Consider the following 15,334-nt stretch of genomic DNA (forward strand, 5'->3'; position numbering starts at 1 on the left):
AGGGTGTTACAGATACTATATACAAGTATACAGTCACCTCATCTTACTCTGAATGTAACAGACATATATAAATGGCCATGAAGTTCATATTCAGAAAGGAGACAGTAACACAGTAACTGGACATTTTTAATCAGAGTATGTGCTGGATAATTACCTGCCACATCTAAGCTCTATGTATCCGTAGCTAAACTAATTATGTGATAATTTTTTTTCCTAGCATTAAGGAAGTATTTAAACAGATTTATAATATTCTTCTTCAGTGAATTCTTATCTAGAGGTTAAAAATCATAAAATGGTCATTTCCTGACTGTGATTGTTGTAAAATTGTAAGATTAGAAAAATATTTTTTTCTCTGTTTTTCTAACATTTATTGTGCATTTTATCATGTTCTAAAGATTTTCATATCAGAAGGCCTGGAAATTGTAGCTGAGGTTTTTATGAGGCCAGGATTGTGATTAGTTTTACCCAGTAAAAGCCAAGATACGGCAACATGCCACAGTTCATTTTATTCCTGAAGTTCAGATACATATTCTTTCTCATACACTTTTCTACTAGCACTCAGAAAAAAAAAACTAGCTTCACAATGCAAATCTAAAGTAAATGCTTTTTTCAACATGCATGACTTAAAAAGCTGGAACTGTGGAAAAAAAAGTATTTTTCCATGCTGAGTCCGTTCAGTGATCTATTTCTCTGTCCCTGAATTCAGTATGACATGTATCACTCACTGCTACCTTGGTAATTATAGATGCTGTTAGAAGGTAATAATCTGTCCTTGTATGGTATGGACTCTTCAAACTTTGGAGAAGAACTATTTAATTAATCATTTATTGACACATGCAGCTTAAAATTTTATCAAATGTTTTTTGATGCAAGTCTGTTCACTGAACTTTGAGTACCTAGATCCAAAATGTAACTCTTCCATCAATTCTAATTTCTAATATAAACCAAGCCAAATTCCTACTTTGATTTTAGTTTTGAGCTGAACTCAATATCTCAGGCCTAGACCTAACTTTTATAACTCATAAAAATTTATGATCCTTTAAAATCTGTCCACAAGTATTTCATTTTCTGACTTCCTGTGGGTATGAACTCCCCACATGCTCTGAGAAGAGGTATTTTCTTATATTTGTCCCAGATTAGTCTGTATGCACGGGCTGCATCACTCAGATTGCATGCTAAAAAGCTCCCACAAGAGCAAGATTAAATGCTTTGCTATATATTTTTTTGCATTATAGTTTTTGCTACAATGCTCCTGGGTTATCTATGGCTGACCTCACAATTCCCTCCTAAGGCCCATATGGACCATTTGGTCACTGATAAATGGCAGGAGGAGGAGGCTCATCTGAAGGTGGCAACAAGAGCTGGTTTTCACTGGCAGAAATGCCAACAGGATAAAGGTGAAATTTGGAAATAAATTATCTTTAAATGATATGTATGAATTACAATTAATGTAAAAGTGGTATTTGGCTCCTAAATACCAAGGCAGGGTTTATTAGCTCAAGCACAGGACTCTGCTAATAAAATATTCACTTCTTCAGGACTTTGGTAACTATTTCTAGACAAACCTTCACTGCCTTTTATAGATGTACAAGTCTGGGTCAGTGCTACTTCATGGCTGCCTGCAATGGGCATGACTGGATTGCATAGGTATGGTCTAAAGGCCATCTTTTCTGCTCTGTTTTTGTACTGTTCGGTACAAAGGAAACCTTGTCCCTGTGTAGGCTTTTTAGGCCCCTTGATATTACAAATAATGAATAATATAACCCTTAGATTCCTTTATAATTCCCATGTCAAAAGAAGTAATGTTAGGTTTTTGTCCCTAAGCTTCAGATCCTGTAGTGTACAAACCTGTATAGATTAAAATTAGAGCTGTTGGAAGTTTTCCTTCACCTTTCACAGAATCACAGAATCACAAGGTTGGAAGAGACCTTTGAAGATCATCAAGTCCAACCATTCCCATCCTATGCTAAACCATATCCCTAAGTACCTCATCAACCCTTTTTTTAAACACATCCAGGGAAGGTGACTCAACCACCTCCCTTTTTTTAATATTGAAAGTTCTCCATTTTATGAAAATGGAAATAGCACTTCAAGTGAGTTCTGTAATGATTCCATTGTAATAAGAAAAAAATCCAAAGTGTACTGTATTTTTATTTTCTTCTGTTAATATTCCTTTTCCTTTGCCTTGCTGTGTCTTCCCTACCCTTCTCTCTTTTTCCAGTAACCAAGAAAGAGAAAAGGGAGGGGGGGGAAGCTTATATTTTTATTGAAGAATTGAAGAAGGGTGAAAAATCTATATTCCTATTCTAAAACCTCTCTAATTTCAGCCAGGTGAAGAAGAACAGTCATCACAGCTAACTGAGCACAGTTGTGATAAACTCACATTGACCAACTCTGCTGTTCAAATGCCAGATTTTAGGTAAGCAGAAGACTCCGGAGGGCTTCAGGAGAATATATTGCAACTTTCCAGCCTGACCTAACTCAGGAAAATAATTGTGAATTTTGGTAAGTAATTTTTCATCAAAAAGGGGAAATTGGTGTGCAGTCCTTGAAGAATTGGTAATTAATGTATTTGCATTATATTGTCTAGATCCTGCATTGCTGATAAATTTGTGTGTTCAGCAGGGCTCACCAGAGGTAGCTAATAATAAAAGAGGTAGCTAATAAAAGAGGTAGCTAATAATAAAAAGTATTTAATCAAGAGCTCTCCTATCCTGAGGTTATTATTTGAAATGGTGACAGCTCCAGTCATCCATAGTAGCCAGTTCAGTGGCCAGGCACTGTGAACGGTTGTCACCAAACTGATCTGATTCCTATGGTGTTGCTGAGGGCCTGACACCTCTGACGACTGGTCAAACATGTCTTGGCACTGTTGTCCTCCATGCTGACATAGGATGGAAGTGACCAGCATGTGCTAGCAGACCAGCTGTTGGCATCTTAAGCTATCTAGTTTGTTATAAAGAACTGGGTTTCTCCCCTGGTGCTGAATGGGAAGTTTTGGTTGCTGGCCCAGTACCAAAACCCAGATTGCCAGGATGTTTCCTGCTCAGCTCCTGGTTGTGCTCACTCCTGGGGTGTGCTTTTGTTCGGCCTACCAGCGGGTCTGTCAGGCTTCAGCCAAAACATGTGTCAGTGAGGGAACGTGACTCAGGGTGTCTCTTTTCTCATGGCTACACCGAAGCCATTCTGTGAGGCTTTTAGCCAATTATAACTGATGATTTGGACAAAAGAGAGGACAAAATAGAAATAGGAAGAGCTTTGAGGCATCTTGGAGGGATGACATGATCTTGAGGTGGTCTGGAAGTAGCAGCCTGTGCATGGGCACTTTGGAGATGCACAGAAGGCAAAAAAGGTTGTGGAAAGCACAGAGGGAGACGTTAAGAGGTCCTTTTAAGATGAAAGATTCCATGTTATCATGTGAGGGAATGTAAGAAAATGTGTGAAAACAGGTGGTGAGTAAAGAACAGAACTGGTGCAGAAACACGACAAGGCCTGAAGATGGCGCCGGGGCAGCATGAAGACAGGGTTTAGAAAGAGCACTGAATGCTGTAGAGTCCAAAGATCAGTTGGTTTGATCAGCCCTGGGGCAGCACTGAGATTTCCACCTTTGGCACGTGAAGTTAGAGCCTTGGCCCTGCAGACAGACAGAGAGCTCTTTCAGCCCCTCCTACAGGCTGCCGGCAGACGTGCCCCTGTTTTGTTTTTGCTGAACACACAAGAAATGGTAGACAACCGGCTTACACAGGGAGAAGGGAGGTACTTAGTAGTCAGATGCAGTGTCCTGTTAGCTGTTCAGAGCAACCAGAGGGGATGTGGAGCTGTTGTTGCTCTGCTTGAGGGTGGGGTCTTGCCTCACATTGTTCATTTACTACTTGTTGGCTTTACCAGCTTGTTCTTTGTTCATATTCAGCTCTTCCTTGCAGTAAATACCTTTGATACAGCAGGGTACTTACGCCTCCTGGACCTTACAGGGTATGCCTCTGTGGACCTACATGGTGCATGGCCATGCACCAACATCGTAATGTCCAGGCCCTGAGAAGTCTGGGTAGAAGAATCACCTGTGATCTGAGAGCAGTGTTAAATCTGTTAAAGCACATTTGTGTCTGAAATTAAAAGCCTCTTTGAGGGGCAGTCTAAAACCTTTTATTCTGAATATCATAAATTGGCAATTCTTGCTTAACATTTCTATATTGACAGTACCTTTGCAGTATAAAGGTGTCTCAGCGGATACCAGCTAAATACCTCCATATTCTCATAAGGTCATTCCCTCTTCACCTGTAGAAAATATTGAAAATGGAGACCCTTTTGAGTTCTTGTGATTGCTGGTGGTGTGTTGTCAAGTGAGAAGTTGCATCTGTTGTTCTGTGTTGGTACATGGCACAGAGGAGTAGATGACATCAGAGGGCTTTGTGCCTGATGTGTATGCAGACAAGATGGAAAGCTATGTAAAAATAGCAACTGCTGTATCTCCTGACCAGCTTCCACAAGCTTACCATGTTTATCTATTAAGACTGAAGTGTCTTAATAGGGTAGCCTTAAAATTGACTGTTGAGTCAGCTGGTGATTCTGATGGTACAGGGCTGTTACACAGATAGCTAATGAGCCTGAGTTAGAGGGTATGCTCCAGCTACATGTTCATATTAAATAAGTTTTTAACATTAAGTGTACATCTGCTGAACAGTGCACAGGCCCCAACCTGTTCTTAAGAAGCAGCCAGTTGCTGGTCAACGTTAAGAACTCTGTGATGAGAGGGAGTTACCTCAGTGTCTGATGGGGTCCAGCTTGAAGGAGGGGGCAAGGTGTTTTGCCTGCCCTTTGCAACCTGTCTACTTTTCAGCACATCTTGGCCACCTGGTTGATTTGTTGCATCCCAAAGCAGTTGAAACATGGTGGAAAACAAACGAATGTTTCAAATCAGATGTTCACAGCTATGTAAACCATACTGCTGAATTTGCAATATAAAAGCAACACACTTCAGCCATCCTGTAGGTAGCACTTGTAGTCACTACTGGGTTCATATTTCTTCTTGACCCTGATCACCACCCTATGGAAGGAATCATGTTTCATTGTACTTCTGTACCAATTAAAATGTTAAGCCCAAGGGAATGTGATCATTAAAACTGTCTGGAAGAGCAATGGAATTTTTTGGTTTAAATACAAAAGTGGCTTGTGCTACAGTTTTGGGACAATATCTGTAGAGCTTCTCTGGAATTCTGAAAGCATAGCTAGGATTGGAGGGGTTTTTGTTGGTAGTTTGTTTTGGTGTGTTTGTGTTGTTTTTTTTTTTTCCTTCCAAGCAAGCTTGGGAAACAGATTAACATTTGACTTCAGACTGTGGGGGAAAAAAAGAGTTCTTGAGATTTTCTCTCTGAGTATGTGGGAAGCAAAGGTTCTTTCCCCTTCCCCACTTTTTCATTTAATTATGGACAAAGTCCTATATTTGGTGAAGTCAAAATATAACTAGGGCCCTGTGTTTAGATAACTTAAGAGCACACATCTACAGTTACATTCACACATGGATGAAAAACTTTTCTAATGTGATCACACTAAATGCTTGTTTGATGGTTTCTTTTACTTGATTAAGAAAAGTTGTACAACATGTCATGAGCTTAGGAGACATGAACAAAACAGGGAGACAGTGCAGGATTCCTACAAAGAGGAAGACATAGATGACAGTAAGATGACAGGAGCCAGTGTGGAGTGGTAAAATGAGAGGACTGCCATGGGAAGCTTAAGAGGTTAATGACATGCAGCTATGGATGAATGGAGTTTCCGTGGACCCAGATCTCGGATCTGACCCAACTGCAGCCCAGTTCTAAAGGAAAAGGCTATAAATCAGTCAAAGGATTCTGGTGAATTGTTCTTTGTGCTCATGGTTTGTGATATAACTAGCAGTTCTTGATGGAATTACAACTGCCCTGCTCACACTCACCTGCTATTTGCTCTGTATTAAGTTAACAATAGTAAATAAACCACGTATTAGATTTCAAGCTGACCTGTTCATGCCAAATGAATTCGTCTTGCCTACAGGCTACCCTAATTTAAAACATATGTATCCATTTAAATCTTGTTGCTTTCATACATTAAGCTACTGTTTCGATTTTTGCCTCATCAATATTCTTCACCATTTTGAACAGATGTGTAGTTTGCCACGGGTTTGGATCTTTTGTGTGTGTGTGTGTGTGTGTGTGTGTGTGTGTGTAAGGTGGAGGAGGAGTAGGAGTGAGGTGGACTATCGTGGCATTGTACAGCACTTACGCCTATCACCTGGAACCAAAGGAAGACATTTTGTCTCTTCTTGTACAGGCAAAATCTTCATTAGAATGAAAGGAAGTTACTTCTATTATAGGAAAGGTGGGGTTCTGGTTTAGTGAAAGTACAACTGAAATCAGGAGAACTACTGTATGTTGTATGTTTCCCATTCAGCAGTAGAAATCTTAGACCACAGAAGTTTTCTGGTTTTTTTCCCACACTTGTAAGGGGTGAAAGAATTTTCTATGTAAAATAGTGTTTCTCTTAAAAAAGCAGTTTTTTAAAAAATTGAGCCTAATGTCAGACTCCAAAGAATATACTTAGGCCTCTAAATAAGTAGCCTGGACTCTTCTCAAGTGCTCTGCCAACCCCCACTGCTATTAGGATACAGCTTCTAAGACTGAATGTTGTTGGCTGCATGTTCTTGTGAAGAAATACTAAGAATATGCAGTAAGTCAAAGTGGCTCCTTATCTTTGTGCGGAGATAAGGGCTGCTGTTCCTCCTAGGAAACAGTGTCTTAGAAGCGGAAGGCTGCACTTCTTATCGTTCAAGTATGTGCCATAAAGGGGTAAAAATAGGGGCGTTGAGGATAAGAAAGCTGAAACCAAGGCACCTGCTACCCACAGAAGGAAACTTGGGAATGAAAAGAGACTGAGACTCTCTTAGTTTTAAATACTGCAAATATTCATCTACAGCAGTAAATAATTTGCCTGTAAAAGCCTCTGACATTACTGATATGAGAAAAGACCTGCAGGATTTAGACTCCTGACTTTACCGTGCAGACTAAATTCCATTTATTGAGTTTTACAGAAGTTGAAAATGTCAGAATTGGCTGACAGAATTAGATTTCATTACCTATTAAACATCTACAGGACATACTATATCCTTATTGAAAACTCCTTTAGTTTGTGACGTAAACAGAATTGATTAAACAGAAAAGTTGAAATAAGATATTAAAATTGTATCAATGTTGCCAAATAATGCATACTTCATTCAATCTCACAATATTTTAATCCAGTATTCTCTTTGCCATGGTATATAATGCAGGTTATTTACAATTATTGTAATTTTTTAAATCCCAGTTTTCCTTTAAAACAAGCAGCAGCAACAACAACCAGCCCCATGCCCTGCTCCAAACCTTGCTTGCATGGATTTTCATTTGCATCACCAATGTACAGATTTACAAAGAGCAGGAAAAAGGGGTATTCTTAATTTTAGAGATTCTGCCTTGTATACTACCTGCAGCCACATTCTGCCACTTTCATCCCTTCGTAGTTATATATTAAAGTGGGCACACCAGCATCATCCTTATAAAGAATGGAGATTGAATCTAATTTTGTTGGGACACAACAGGCCTTGGAAGCTTTCTTCGGGTTTTGGAGATGCACCAGAGTTTGGACAATAGCATGTTTTGTTGGAGTAACATTATCTGTCAGAGGGAAGAAGCAACCTCCTTTACACTCAAAAGCCTCATAGTCTTTTGGTGCAATAATCCAGGAATCCCAGCCAATCTCTTCAAAGTTCACATGGAGGGAAGTTCTCCGGCAGTGGTTGGCTCCAATGCTTCTCTTGCTTCTGGAGGAGTGCTGGTGGGGCCCAGTGATGGCCTTTTCCCCTCCCTGGTCTTCCTCTTCTGATGAAGTGTTGTTCTTTCCTAATTTTTTTAGCACACTTTCTTGTTCATGAACAATCATCTCCCGGAGCTCCACTTTGGCCTCTTTTGTCCCATTGCTGTGGTTATTGGAGAACACTATTAACAAGGGCAGATTTTTAGTGTCAGGAGTAACGCTGATATCCAGCTTCCCACAACTGAAACCACCCAGAGCCTTACTCTCTATAACAACCTCTAGCTTGTTTTTAGTCTTCAGTTTGTCTGCCCTGACCCATCTTTTCACAGCACTGGACACTTCAAACATCTTCCAACCACACTCCTGGATACTGTGGGAGACAAGAAAAGATTTAGTACTTTCTGGGTTTTCCCAGTGGTCACCATCCAAAATGTCATAAATGACCATGTTGCCTTCCAGCCTAGAGAGAGACCCAACTTCCCTGTGGCAGGAGATATAAATTCTCAGTTCAGCTCTGGTGATTTCCTCATATCGTGGAATAGAGATGTTGAAGAGCAAGATGTGTTTCTGAAATTGTTTTTCTTCTGGTGAAGCTAAAGAAACAACATCTGCAATAGGAAATTAAAACACGTGGTTACAGAGCTTCTGGCTGTCCAAATAACTTGCTTTTAAAAGACTCAGAATGTATTTTGGGCATAAAATAAGAACATGTATATCAATGATTTAAAAAAAAAAAAAAGAAAATTCTTCTGGCCAAGTTTCAAGGACAAGGAGTGAAAAGTGGAAATGGTAGTCCCTAATGCTGGTAGTATTTTCACCAAGATTGCACGGTCAGGTGAGTGTGTGGAAGGAAAATAAAGAGTCTGCCTAGAACAATCTGTGGATGATGCTGGTAAATTTTAAGTTACATAAATAAGACATTTGTGGTGTGTTCAGATTTAGCAATTTCCTAAAGAGAATTTTATGCAAAGAATTATTAAAAGACCCTATAAATTTCCTACTCTTATCATCATGCAGTGAGATGAACTGCCCTCTCAATACAGAGAAGTATACTACATTTTTAAGTGTCTCAAAGAACTAGCTGTGCTGAGGCTTTCATTGTCATCAAATAACTTTGAAAGCAGATTGGATTATTGGGAGTTTGGGGAAATCAAAAAGCTTTTGGAAAATACCAAATTGAAGCTTCACTCTATCTTAATAGGGACTTGGTGATAAATCACTGTTCATGCCCAGGTCTCAGTCCATTCCAGGCTGGACTCACTGAGCTTGTGTGGATTTTGTTTGTTTGTTTGTTTGCTTTTCCTGCAAAGGTATATGCAGTACAAGCAACTCTGCCTTGGGAGGGGCAGATGTTTGTCTGTAAAACGAGATTGGTAATTTTTAAGTCATCACTGACTGATGTCTATTTGATGGTCAATGTAAGATAATTATTCAATCATGATTGGGCTTTAGGGCAATTTTAATTGGCTAATGTCACTTCACAGTCTTTATCCACTGAAGCAGTCAGGAGAGTGAGATGTGGAAACTATTCTCTAGCTCATACTGTTAAGGTTTCTTTCCATTTCAGGACTGGGGCAGTATTTTGGGAATTTGGAGTTCTCTAGAGCTGTTATGTGTGTGAATGTTTTTCATATAAACAGTAGCTTTGACTCTCCCTGTCTCACTTTTATCACAGGGATTGCCTTCTAACTTCTTTACTGCTTCTTTTGATGCAACTTTTAAAAGTCTATGTAATGTTACACAGACAGGGATCTTGAAATTTTTTTAGGTGAGATAAGTTTGATTACTGATTTACATATAAACCTTTTAATCCAAAACAGAATTTTGGGGAGCATTGCTGTTCTTTGCTTGGATCCAGAGACAGATCTCTCAATTGGCTGCTGTGTTTTTTAAGTATGAGAAGAGCCCACCTGAAAGAAGAGCTTTCTGATGCTGATATATTAATTACAGGTGATCAGAAGTTCACATTCTAACATTAAAACCGAGTCCCAAATCTCTAGCTTTCAGAATCATGATTAATCTAAACCCTGTTATTCAGTGCATCATCTCAGGTGATGTGTTTGAAAAGAGGATATTGTACAGTAAAAATATCAAAGAAGAAAAGTAAAGGTTATTGTATTTTTTTTTTAAGATTCAAAGAAACTACAGGGCAAGGGTACAATCTGAAATTTTAATCTATTTTGTTTCTAAAAAATCTGTGGAAGCTAGGCACTCAGTTCCCTCTGAATTTCAAAATAATTTGAGTACCTAGCATCCATGTACTTTAAAAATTCTACTCCACATATTTAGGACTTGTCCTACCTTCAGTACTGAAGCTCCTTACAATATTGGACGCAGGGATGGAGGACTTATCTGCAGCATATCTGTTGTATAAATCAATCATGAACTGTGGTGGCTCCTCTTTCATCTTCACTTGTGAGGGGACTCTTGACAAATTCAAACTCTTTAGTACATCTGTCTTCATATTCTCCAGGAAAGATTTAAAGTCAAAATGAGTCTCATCTTCCCTTTCCCCAGGATCATGAAAATGTGCATCAGACTTTCCCATTGCTGTTAACTTGTCCCAGTCTTCCAAAGGCTTGCCTCTTGTCAAACAGGCAATGATATTGAAAACAGACAGTGCAGCCAATACTCCAAAATAATGCATTTCTTCTATATTTGCTTTCTGATGAAGAGACGAGAGGCAAGGGTAATTCAGCTGATTAAAAATCTTGTTTCATTGCAGCCAGAGGAAACAAGAAGGAAGGGAAACAACTGGAATGCCCTTTGCAAATCACTTTCTTGTGTTCTTTTTGTGGTCTGCTTCAAACCCCAGCCTCTTGTCAGTTGTCAAGCAGATTGGTTGTACACTTGCCCTTATCAGAGTCATTGATGCCATGCTTCAGCTTCTGTTATCTAGCAAAGCTCTTAGTTAATGAAGATTCTATAAACATCTGACAAACACATGTGGCTGGTGGGAAGGACATTGTATATTGTAAAGAATCCACATTTCACTTTAGGGTCATCTTGCTTAATTATACTCTTCTATCATTTCCTTGCCAACACAGAGAAAAACTTTCTTAGGGACGTAGAAGATGACACTGTTTCCATCAAAACTAGAAAACACAGATCTAGAGCAAAGTTACTTCATTAGCTATTAGAAAATAACATCTCCAAATCTTTATTAAAGTCCCTTCAAATGCCATCAGAAAATCCCTGATCATTTGATGGAGACCTGTGATTCTGCAAGACATGATCTTGTGACAATACAAACAATACAACCTTAAAACTTCTTTCTGTTTATCAGCCAAGAGCTATTGTTTGTACACAGTGACATATCTGTTTTCTGTCAAGTTTGCTTCATGTTGTTTGCAGGCTTGTCTGTTTTCAGTTTGATTCCTCTGGGGTATGGGAATTTAGTCTTGTTTTTATTCTATCTTATGTAATATATTTCTTAGATTCTTGATGGTTGATCCAGTCCAAGAGCAGCCAGTCATTATTTCAGTGAACTCAAAACGAAGACAGAACTAGGCCTTCTAAGGCCACATGGAAAGGAAAAGGTCTCTGTGAAGACACAGAAGATTATCTATGAAGATACTATTATCCATGAGAAAAAAAGGGCCAAGGCAAAAATACAAGACTGATGCTAGAATTTCTCATGATATACAAGAAAAAAACCCTAGTTTATTCATAGACAAAAATATCACTTGCTATTTATCTTAATGAATGCATTGTGGTTTAATCTAATCATACATATTTTATCTGCATTATTAATGTATCACTTTACTTCTAAGTACAGCTCATCCATACTGTACATGAGCCATAAACTCTGAATGGAATTATGAGCTTTTATACTTAAAAAAAAAAAAAATCTCATTGCAAAGGTGTAGACAAGGTTTTGTCCTTTCCGATCATTCTCCTCCAGTTCTCTAGCAGTGCATACAGTGTTTAAAGTGAGCACAGACTACTCAAATGCTCTTATCTGTTGTTTCAAGTGATAACTGGGATCCAAGATTCTGGTTAATTATGATCCTATGATGTAAGGTCCTGGTCCATAGCATAGCAAGACTGTTAGATTTTACTGAAGGCCTTTGTGTGCCCTACCTGTTTGCAGAGCCCAGTTACTTAGGTTTGGCCAAAATGGAACTTTTTAAGGATCTCCAGAACTTATCTAAAGATGTCAAAGAATCAAAGATTTCTGCAATTTTTGTAGCATTCACTCTAAAAGAGTGTCCCATTTAAGAATTCATGGTACTTCATTTATTATTTCATTGTCCCTGTCTTCACCTTCTAGGCAGGAGTAATTGTAACTTTCTGGCCAGCTTATGGAGACCCATAGCACTGCACTTTTCTCTCTGTCAGAGTACTTGTACAGTGTAATTAAGTCACTTCTTAGTTTGCTTTCTGAGAAACAGATTGCACTTTTTAGTCATGTACTATAAGACATGTTCTCTGTCTGGTTTTGTTCTTTTTTTGTGTCTCAGATTTTTAATATCTTTTTGAAAAGATGAACACTGGAGCTATACAGAGTTTTCTAGTGGCAGTCCACCAGTGCCACATGCAGAAATAAAATCTCCTTTCCTTATGTGGTTCTCTACTCCAGTGTGTATCTTTTCAAAGCTTTCTTTGGCTCTCTTTTAATAGCATCACCCTGGGTGCTTATACTGTTCCATAAATCCCTGATATCCACCAAAATTGTTCTAAGAATTATGGCTTTACGGGGTGCAGTCTTTTACTCAGTAGGAGCAGCCTCCATTCCTTGTGCCTAGGTACCATCTGTCTAGTTTAAAATGAATTTTGGTTACATAAACTGCAGCTAGATCAAGTGATCTATATAAATACCTCTCTTCTAAACACTGTCTTCTGCAAATATTGTAAGGGTTGTTATATACAGAATTCCAGTTCATATATAAAGATGTCAAATAGTGTTGGGCAAAGTGTCAACTTTGTAGAAACTTTACAATGAACAGTTTGATTCAGTGGCAATTTCTTTTGAAAGCTACTCTCTGAGGTTTGGCAGTGAGACAGTTGTTAATTCATGTGATACACAAATACATTAATATTGTCCAGGGGTTTATTTTAATTATACCTCCCTGTGTAAGTGAATTGAAATACTCCACAAACATCTAGGTATTTTGTATCTGTTGCTGTTACCTCTGGCAATTAAAATGTGGCCTCAAAGAATGAAATTGAATTTGTTTTAGAAAAAAAGTCCTTAACACTTTGCTAGGTAGTATCAATGGTTTTCGTTTTATCTGTCTTTAATCATCCAATATAAGTAAGTCTTCTGTCCTATTTTAAGTGTTTTATCAATAGTAACTTTCTCTAGAAGCTTAAACATTGAGTGGAATAGTTTATAGGATGTTTGTAGAAATTAAAAAATCTTTCAGAACCAAAAGAGTATCAGTGTCTTCCAACAGCAGCTGACAGAGTTTGTGCCATTTCAAATGCAGTTTCCTTTTCTAGTGGAAGATCAGACATCCAAATAACAAAGACCCAGAAAGCCACAGCCACTTTTAGACAAATAGAAGTTTAAGACCTTGTTCACATCAGAGAAATACAATACAGCTAAATTCCAAATAAATAAACTTTACTAATAAAATAATTGTATTGTGTATGTAGTAAGTGTTTGCCTTGAGAGCTATGCCACTTACAGGTGTAATTCTGGTTTGCCCATGCTAAATAACACAGATATGCTAACAGACCTTTAAATGCAGACTAAACCTTTGAGGGTTTTATAGGTATCCTAACGAGCATGGGAATAACATTTTCCCTAATGTCCTATAGACCTTAGATCATAGGATGGTATCTCCAAATTGCTTGCATCAGCAGATATTGGAAAGAAAATTTGTACCCAAGGACTAATTCAAGATACAGAAAATATTTCTAAAGGAAAGAAAAATGCTGTAGACAAGAATATACACACACTAGGCTAATGTTATTCTGTTCAGAGCTGGTGCTAAATGGGAGCAAGACTAGACCTACAGAAAAGGGTACATTTTCTTAGAGAACAGCAAGGAAAAGTATTTAAGATACTTTGGAAAGTTTTATGCATATGGCTGTTCCTAAGGAATAATGGTGAATTTCTAAGAAATTTTTATTTATGCATTAACATTACTTTGTCGATTGTAGTTGAGCTTCTAATGATTGATAAAAACATAAGTCCCTGCCTCTTTATCTTAGCAGGAAATACCACATTTACACACCTCTGTTGTCTGGGAATCTGTACAACATGAGTATGGAATATTGGTGGCAGATGTTACCTAGTCCCAAATGAGGATAGAAGCCTTCATCAGAAAACAGCATGTCTAGTGTCCTTCCCCTAAACATATAACTCTCAATAAAATAAAATGGCGCAGAAGGTTAGACTGTCTCTTGAGGGAGATTTGTTCTGTATCTTGCATTCTATGCTACCTCTCAGACTTCAGAAATTTGTTCAGCTTCTGGTCTGCCCACATTATTGTACAGCAGGTGGGTGAAAATTATTATGTGGCAAGTGTCTCCTGGCACACAGGGACACTGAGAAAGAGGATTGACAGGCACAGTGGTGAAATATCAGCTTAATGGTGTGCTTCAGTTAGAAGGGCTACCATGAATGTAACAACAAAGGATTGTACAGGAGTTAGAGACACAGAATTTATTTCTGTAAAGAAATGTTCGTGTTGATTGTTAGGAAAAAAAAAAAGAAATTAATGAAAGCTCTGTAAGGAGTTAAGAAAAGAGCTCTGAGAAATTGTTTTGAGGCTTAGAATAAGAAATCAAAGTACTTATTTAAATCTTAGCCAAAATGTAATTTGACCTTGCTTTATATACTAAAAATACACACTGAAAGTATTTTGGATAATAGATAAAAGGGATCTAATAAAATAGGTTACAGTAAGGTCCAGTGAATTGAAGCTAAAGCTTAAATTCAGACTGGGATTAAGCCACTGCATTTGAACAAAGAGCACTAACTTTTGGAACAGCCACTTGTAGTCCACTAGAGATGTTCTGTCACATGAAATCTTTAAACCCAAATTTATGCATGTTTTTCAAAGATATTCCCAAGATCAAGACAGAAGTTCCATAATACAGGGTACAGAAGCTACTGGGTAAGGTTCTTTGATCTGTGCTATGCAGGAGGTTGGTGTTGATGATCATTGTAGTCCCTTCCGTCTTTAATCTATTGAGGTGCATTATGACAAGCTTAACATGCATTTACATGTTTCTATCTAATTAACACAACGAATGTAACAGAGTGCATTTACAGAAAGACAATTCAACTGTTTTTAGATACTACTGTACCTTTAATTTATTAGCTTTTGTTAAAAGCATGTAACAATCTAGAGGATATAAAGTATAATTTACAAAAATATAAATCTTGGTTATTTTATTTTTAGTATTTCAACATACTACTATATAGTATGTGTTACTCAGACAATATGTTTAACAACCTGAAATTATGCAGCAAACCAAAAGTGTGGAAAATTACATGTCTTTTGTAGAACAAATTATATATTAGGGAAGGGTAACCAAACCCAGTTATATTAACATA

At 38.0% G+C, this 15,334-nt stretch overlaps 1 protein-coding gene across 1 annotated transcript; it reads right to left on the reverse strand.

The window, feature by feature from the left end:
- Positions 1 to 7,093: 7,093 nt before the first annotated feature.
- Positions 7,094 to 10,468, reverse strand: GDF2 (growth differentiation factor 2; the record flags this gene model as incomplete). Its single annotated transcript, XM_084265385.1, has 2 exons — positions 7,094 to 8,429; positions 10,123 to 10,468. The coding sequence occupies 2 exons, from the start codon at positions 10,466 to 10,468 to the stop codon at positions 7,489 to 7,491; spliced, it is 1,287 nt and encodes a 428-aa protein (XP_084121511.1). The 3' UTR covers positions 7,094 to 7,488.
- Between the last annotated feature and the right edge of the window lie 4,866 nt (positions 10,469 to 15,334).

This window comes from Gallinula chloropus, assembly GCF_964237585.1.
Source record: "Gallinula chloropus genome assembly, chromosome: 5".
Lineage (NCBI taxonomy): Eukaryota > Metazoa > Chordata > Aves > Gruiformes > Rallidae > Gallinula > Gallinula chloropus.